This window comes from Beta vulgaris, chromosome 5 (assembly GCF_026745355.1).
Source record: "Beta vulgaris subsp. vulgaris cultivar EL10 chromosome 5, EL10.2, whole genome shotgun sequence".
Taxonomy (NCBI): Eukaryota; Viridiplantae; Streptophyta; class Magnoliopsida; order Caryophyllales; family Amaranthaceae; genus Beta; species Beta vulgaris.
In genome coordinates, this window is record NC_079206.1 from 2,116,967 (window position 1) to 2,125,001 (window position 8,035).

Consider the following 8,035-nt stretch of genomic DNA (forward strand, 5'->3'; position numbering starts at 1 on the left):
GGCCGCAACCCGGCCCGGCCCAACGCATGATCACCTCTAAGTTTTTCACTTACATGAACATTAAGTTTTAATGATGACAATTAGAACAAAGTAATCTAAATGTTTAATCTCTTCACAGAAAGTGGGAAAAAATCTTCTAAATCTTTGTGCAAAGGAAAGACACAGAAGAAGATTACAGGATATACCCTTAAGAAGCTTATAATACCATGAACTATCTTAACATTCACGTATCTATATACTTACCAGAATATAGTACAAAAAAAAATACCCCTTAACAAAATATGTTGGTAATGTACATGATTTACTAACTTTTGTCACAAACACAGTGTATTTATCTATGAGTTTGCAGGAATCATGTCATTGATGTTCATAGGATAGCACATAGTTGAATGCAATCCAGACCAAACATTATCTGCCAATATAGCATTTACTGCTTCTGTTGGATGAAACTGATCCCACCAGATGTGGGTAGAAGCATTCTTGCAAGCCATTTCAGGTGACAAACACATAATCCATCCCTTGTACCTTCCTAATCCACAGCATGCCTCCCTTGTAACTTGGAGCCCTACATTAATATAAACCAATTAATTGCTTATTAGTTATCATACTATATTACTCGGACTCTTTATTTTATACTAAATACCCGTATCATACTCTTTTTATTTATTTATAAGGAAATTAAGTCAGCCCAAGGGATAACCCCACCCCTGCAAGGCTACTAGCCTTGTAGGAACTACCAGCACATTGGCTGGTAAAGCAGGCTAAGGAAATACCCCAACATAATGTTGGGGGTAAGGATCGAACCCCTGACCTCAGAGATCAGAGGGAGTGCTCTACCACATGAGCTAGCTCTCATCCTTACCCGTATCATACTCTTGGCTCCCCAATACATATGAGTATGTATATTTCGATACTTTACTATGCGTTAAAATCATGGTCCATGGATAAGATACTTGGACGCATACTCTCTCTTACCCAAGTCCGAGTAACATAGTATATAACTAGTGATAAATCAATCAAATCAGGGGTAAGTTTAAGTAATTAGTTTTTTTGACATTACCATATCTTTCATGGTTCTGTATTATATCCATAGAACCTTTGTACGTATCACAGAAGGTAATTTTGGAATCCGAAAGCTCCTGGTTAAGCTCCTCAATCATGTATCTTGTCACAAAGTTAAACTCCATTATCATGTTATTGATCTCTTCAATGCACTCCCCATTCTTGCTTTTATATCTCCAAAGGTAGTGAGGAGCACATCCCATAGGTGCTATTCCCATTACCACTACTTTCCTCACTTTTGCAGTGTGTAAATTCTGTCAAATTTAACCCAGATATGTAAACATATATGTTAGATTCAAAATATATCAAGGCTATTAAATGTAAATCTTTATATAAATGACCTTAACTATATGAATTAGGCAGAGGTAGTTACCTTAATTTCCTGCTTCAATGAGGTTGCCAGGAAATGGTTGAAATTCCACGGAGTATACATAGATTGAACACCAGATACATTTTGAAGATAGTAATGTATGTAATCGTTGGTTCCAATAGATATATAGAAGATTGAATCAGAGATGAGACTATTTGCAGCATCCTCACCCATGGTCATCATGAACTGCTGAAATGTGTCTGTAACTTGCTGTATTTGCTGAGCGAAGGAGACGCGCTGCCCCTGCAACACACACACACACACAAAGATCAGGTTGCACTGCATATCAATATGGCTAAATGGATAACAGTTGATCTCCAACAAAAAGATGAGAGGCCAGAGGGTGGTTATTTAGTATATCTACTTGGTGTGAGCCATACTCCAATTTCGCTTTCTTGACCGCAGGATAGCTTTTTTCACCGCATAATTGGACGTCTGAAGTTCTATGTTTCATGACTCAAGAGAGACACTAGTATGACAGCATACTAACTGATTCTTACCATTGTTTCATGACTCATGAGAGACACTAGTATGACAGCATACTACATGGTTCTTACCATTCCACTAGCTTATTTACTCAAACCAGTTGATCTTTATAGGTGATAATTAAAGGATACAGATATACTAGTAAAACACTATAGCATCACTTACTTCATGAATACCCTCAAGTTCAGAGAATGCTTCCATTTTATATTCCCTAATTCTACTCTATGGCTATATGAATAATTTTCTTACTTCCATACATAGATCATTACAACCCTACTAAAAAATAGCTCACAGATGCTTCATTTCATATCCCTATGCTTCATGGAACATAACTTGAATCTATGTCTCTTAGACTCGAGTATTTGTATATGACATAGGTCATAGACTTATAGGTGTGTGTCCAAACACCCGTCTTGGCTATTTAAGTAAAAGTTCCATCATTTTATTGAAAAATAAAGTGTCAAAGTTCTCATGCTCATGTCAAATTGTTGAGCATCTGACACGGATACTTGAGGTGAATTAAAGAATCGAGTAACATAGACTTTCCATAAGAAGATTTCATTGGTAATACAAGTCATACGTGATATTTCCCTTGATAGTTAATACTCAATACATCAGGGTGCCAAATTTCCATAGATCACTAAATCCCAGTCAAGAAATGTACTACTTCTACATAATAACCACTTAATTCAGCAGAACAACAGTTATTCATCATGAAACAACTTAGCCAGAAAATAAAATTTGTAGAATATAAACATGGAAGGATTAACATTGAGGGTTTTTACCAGATCAGAGCCACTTGAGTAAATAATTCCAGCTCCAGCCGAAGCGTAATTTACCCCATGAGTCATATCTTCAATTGCTCCTACTTCTCCTAGATAACTTGGCACAAATGGAAGCCCTAATCGCATTGCTAAACAACAAATTAAACTACCCAAATCAGCATTACAGACAAATTACAGTACCATAGTTTACGAATTACTCATGCTACAATGATTACAATCAGTAAACTGACAAAAAAAAAAGATCAGAAAATGCACCAAAATGCACAGAACAAGCCTAATAAGACGCTTATACCTAAAATGAACCAACTTATTTTGTTCTACAAGGAACTAATCACAGAATTACTAACATATAAACACTCAAAACTCAGAAAAAAATAAATTAATGTGATCAGTTGAAGCAAATTTCATCAAGAAAGCCAAAATCAAGAGAAATTCCACCAAATTTCACAGATAAACAAAAAAACATCCATTTACAGAAACAAAAATGCGCTAATTTAATACCCAGAAGTGAAATTAAAAAAAAATTTCCCATGATTTACAGAAACTTGAAACATTAAAATTATGAACTAAATGAAGCCCAAGAATCAGAAATGGAAATGCACATATACCCAGAAGTGAAATTCAGCAAAAAACCAGAATCAAGAAAGAACCCATAATCAGAAATCAAGAATAAAAACAGACCAAGAAAATCAACAGGAATTCTGCCATTGCAGAACCTTCCAGTAGGTTGATGAGTATCAAAATCTCTGCCATAAGGTAGGCGATCAGCTCGAGCAAAAGTACCCAGAAAGTTGTTATTTCCACAATCAACAGAGGAATCTCCCAGAACAAATAACGCCGGAACGCGAGGCGTTTTGGCATTGGGTGATAGCGAGGAAGATGCAGGGGAGACAGAGACAGGAAAGTGGATATTCATGTTGTATAAGTCTTGAAAGTAAGTTTCGTCGAGTAAATGTTGTGGGTATTCAAGTGAGTGGGTTAAATTGGGGAGGATGAGGAGGAAAGTGAGGAGAGAGAAAATGGAGGTTTTGAGCGCCATTGTTGATTGTTTGTTATAGAGAGTTTTTGGCGGGTATTTTTGTTGGAGGTTGAATTGTTTAGGAAAGAAGAAATGAAGAAGGTAGAATTTGTGTAAATTGTGGGTTTTTATGAAGTTGGGCTGTTTTCTTATTATTGTAGACATTTGGAAGATTTTATCATATTTTTTTGGCTGGAGCCTATAGAGTAGAGACCGGCACTTGGGCACAAGTTTTGGTCCATCAACTCATATTTCAACCCATATATTAAAATCAAAAATTTGTGCCCAAAATAAAATTTCAGCCATCAACACGATATGTAAAAATACCTTATCAACGATATGAAGAGCATCGCCAATGACAGCGAAAGCCAGCTCCAATGATGACGATATCATAATTGAAGGTCTCGGGAGTGTACACTCGACGACTCAGGAGCTGAACTCGGAGAGAACTCAATGCTTCTCTTCGAAGTCCACAGAAGCGAAGATTGAGATTTAGAGGTTTAGCTAAAAATGAAAATTGAGTGTGTGGTTTGATTTGGGGGGAATTGAGGAAGATGATGAAAAGGAGAGAAAAAGTGACGACTGCATTATTTCAATTATATAGAGAGGGAAAAAGAATTGCGTGAAATTGAGAGATGAGTTTGGGAATTAGGAGAGTAACTAAGAATTGAAGAGAGAGAAAAAGGAATGCATTATTTATGTCTCATATTGTCAATGGTTAGAGATGCAATTTCATTACTTATTCTTATCTACTTCCTCCGTTTCTTTTTACTCGCTACACTTCTCATTTCACGGACTCCTAGGCAATTTTTGGAGAAGACAGAGGTAGAAAGTAAAAAGAAAAGGACCCATGTGGGAGGAGAGAGATGGAGAGAGTTTATTGCCCAAAAAAAGAAGTGTAGCAAGTAATGTGAAACTTCCCATAATGGAAAGTGTAGCGAGTAAAAAGAAATGGAGGAAGTATTAACAATTTCTGTGTCCTCTTTCTATTCGTTTCTCAATCTCTCTTTATTCAAATTTTAGGGCTCCAACGACGGCGAAAAGTTCCGTTGAATCGATGAAGATAGCAATTGCCATGGCTCTTCTCCGATCGAAACTCTTCTATCTCCTCTTCTACTTCCCGTGTCTTTCAATGGAAACAAAATATCTCTCTCCCCTTTCTCTCTCATCGTTTGAATATGAATTTCACATTGATGACATCATTTGCTGCAATTTTAGGCGAAAAGTCACTCTCTGATTTAAGTGGGATATTTTTGCGATTGGAGGTTGGATCTAGAGGGACGGAGAGAGAGAGATATGTTAATGGCGGGAAAAGGACGAGGAAGAGGGAGGTTGTCGGAGAAGAAGAGTCTCTCTCTCCTGCGATTGTGGAAATTTTGGTGTTGAGGGCTTGACTACTAGTAGATCTGAATCGGTTTGTGGTTAGATCTCGTCGGAATTCGTTTTTGAATTTGCTCTTTTTCATCCTAAATGGGTTGTGGTTAGATCTGTTTTTTTTTTTTTTTTTTGAATTTGCTCACATAGAAGATGAAAATCTTGGTGAATTTTCGTGAAATGGAAGATGGTGGTGGCAGGGTGGTTGTGGTGGTGGTGTTGGCGGGGTGGTTTTGGTGGTGATGTTGGCGGAGTGGTGGCGGCTGGCGATGGTAGGGTGGTGATTGTGGATCCTAGGTGTTGATATAATATATTAATTGTATTATTAATTAGTCTAATCACATACCCCTACCCATTTAATTGTATACTAGGAAAAATTACCTCAAAATCCACAATTTATAATTTAGTTGTATTATTAATTAGTCTAATCACATACCCCTTCCCATTTAACTGTATACTAGGAAAAATTACCTCAAAATTCGCAATTTATAATGTATTAGTTGTATTATTAATTAGTCTAATCACATACCCCTTCCCATTTAATTGTATACTAGGAAAAATTACCTCAAAAAATCCGCAATTTATAATGTATTAGCTGTATTATTAATTATTATTAATTAGTCTAATCACATACCCCTTTCCATGTAATTGTATACTAGGAAAAATTACCTCAAAATCCGTAATTTATAATGTATCAGTTATATTATTTATTAGTCTAATCACATACCCCTTCCCATTTAATTGTATACTAGGAAAAATTACCTCAAAATCCGCAATTTAAAAAATGTTACATGTATTTTAAAACGAAGAAAGTATAAGCTAAAAACTAAAAAACTTAAAATCCAGGTAAACTATTGCAATTTGAATATACAATTTTACCAATTAGACCATCGATATATTGCATACAATAATTCAAGACATAACTCAAGTCAAAAACTAGTTGATATCCTATGAAATTATATAAATAAAATTTACAAATCACAAAATATCTCTAATCTATATTATCTACCTAATGTAGGCCTGCAACCTTTTTATCTTAAACCGAAGGACCCCCTCAATTCTTGGTCGGTTTGGATTTATTGATCTGTATTATTATCTTAATACTCCCAATCTCCCATAATAGCTTATCAGCATTTGGGGGAATGAGATCAGTTTAATTCGGACATTGCATATAGAACTATAGAAGTATAATATACTATATAGTTTGATAATTAATGTATAAATGAGATAAATTTTTTTTTTTTTTGAAAGAATAAATGAGATAAACTTATATAGGGGTGATTAACCTCTAATTGTTAATCAGATCCTAATGTTGCTTTAGAGCTTGATAGAGGATCTAAACTTACGACAAATGGAAGCCATAAGATAAGATGAGTTTGTCTTGTAAGAGACCGTCTACTTTTAAATCAAAATTAGGCAATAATTAGTCCAATATTAACAAGAGAATTAGTCCAATAGTGAGTAGGATAATTTCTTTTCGTGAATAATTTAATCTATTTAGTGACTAGTTCTACTTTTATATTAAAATCAGATCGTCTCTTTTAATAATTTTTGATTAAGTATTGGCACTTTTTCTAGAATGAAAAGATTTGTCAGAGGAAGTCAATATTTTGTTCAAGGTTATGATTAATTAGTAAGCATATTCATATTATAATACTACTATATGGTATGCAAGATGTAACAGATATTTACTTTACTTTTAGCTTCTTATTCATATGTTCAGTTCTACCTTTGTTATTACATTATTTCAAGAAAATGTAAAGTGCTCGTATCTATAACACACAACTTAAGAAGGACAATAAACAAGATAACCAAAGAAATTTGTCAAAATAACTCAAAACCTCTATAAGCCGATCAATTTTCTTATGATTCTACCAATGTATATGTTATTTTAACTAAGTTCTTTTCTGTCAAAAAAAAAAAAAAAAAACTAAGTTCGTCATATTAACTAAAATCAGTTTAAGATTTATGCAAAATAATATTCCCTCCGTCTCATAATATAGTGCACACTTCTCATTTTTTACAAGAATTAAGGAAAATAGGAGTGGTAGGATTTCTAAAAAAATATATCTAAGAAAGTATTTATTTGGTACTTTTGTCTTGAAACTAGCACTTTATTTTATTTTTTCTTTTAAAAAAGATCAAAAAACAATGAATGTTTCTTAAAATAGTGTAAAGGGAAATTCTCACTAGTACCATCCAATTATCGACTTTTCTCAATGGTAGACATTTTTTTTTATTTCTTCCCAATAATACCACTATATTTATGACTTTTTATTTAAAGTGTTTTATTGTTAACAGAAATTAGGCTAAACTTTAAATGTAACTAATAAATATTAAAAAAAAATATTTACTGTAATCTAATACTTGGCTGTCATACGCACTACCCAACACCAAAAATTCATCCTCATCAAAATTGGACCTTCCCCTGTTAATTGGAATGTGATGAATCGTTGGGATGTTGAATTATAGGAGGAAAAGTTAAGATAATGGGTAGGATTCTATTTCTACTCCCTCTGTCCCAAAATATAGTTCCCATTTCTATTTTAGGAGTCAAAATTTAAAATCTTTGACTAAATATTTTCATTAATGTATACAAGAAAACATATTCATGTGCTGTCTTGTTGGATTCCTCTCAACGTGTACATTTATAATATCAATTTTTATATTTTTAACTAATATGAAATAGAAGATATAATAGGTCAAAGATACGTCTCGGAGACTGTGCAAAAAGAAATGGGAACTATATTTTGGGATGGAGGGAGTACTTTATAGCCATTAATAATTTTAACTTTTCTTTAATTAAAAAAAATCAATTTAATTAAGAAGTCATAAACATAGTGGTATCATTGGGAAGGTAAATGAATAATGCCTACCATTGAGAAAAGTCGATAGTTGGATGGTACCAGTGAGAATTTCCCAAAACAATAAATAGGGGAC

General features: G+C 33.9%; 1 protein-coding gene across 1 annotated transcript; it reads right to left on the reverse strand.

Moving 5' to 3' along the window:
* Positions 1-274: 274 nt before the first annotated feature.
* LOC104892137 (GDSL esterase/lipase At5g08460) lies at positions 275-3,968 on the reverse strand. The gene is made up of 5 exons (XM_010677973.3): positions 3,385-3,968; positions 2,704-2,831; positions 1,436-1,675; positions 1,061-1,316; positions 275-565 (listed from the first exon to the last, which is right to left on the reverse strand). The coding sequence occupies exons 1-5, from the start codon at positions 3,884-3,886 to the stop codon at positions 336-338; spliced, it is 1,356 nt and encodes a 451-aa protein (XP_010676275.2). The 5' UTR covers positions 3,887-3,968; the 3' UTR covers positions 275-335.
* Between the last annotated feature and the right edge of the window lie 4,067 nt (positions 3,969-8,035).

What these genes read in the sequence shown, in the direction of transcription:
- LOC104892137 (XM_010677973.3), bottom strand. Translation starts at nt 3,886, where the DNA reads ATGTCTACAATAATAAGAAAACAGCCCAACTTCATAAAAACCCACAAT. An exon ending in CATTGAAGCAGGAAATTAAG is followed by an intron (nt 1,317 to 1,435) that starts GTAACTACCTCT and finishes TAAATTTGACAG; the next exon opens with AATTTACACACTGCAAAAGT. An exon ending in ACAGAACCATGAAAGATATG is followed by an intron (nt 566 to 1,060) that starts GTAATGTCAAAA and finishes ATATTAATGTAG; the next exon opens with GGCTCCAAGTTACAAGGGAG.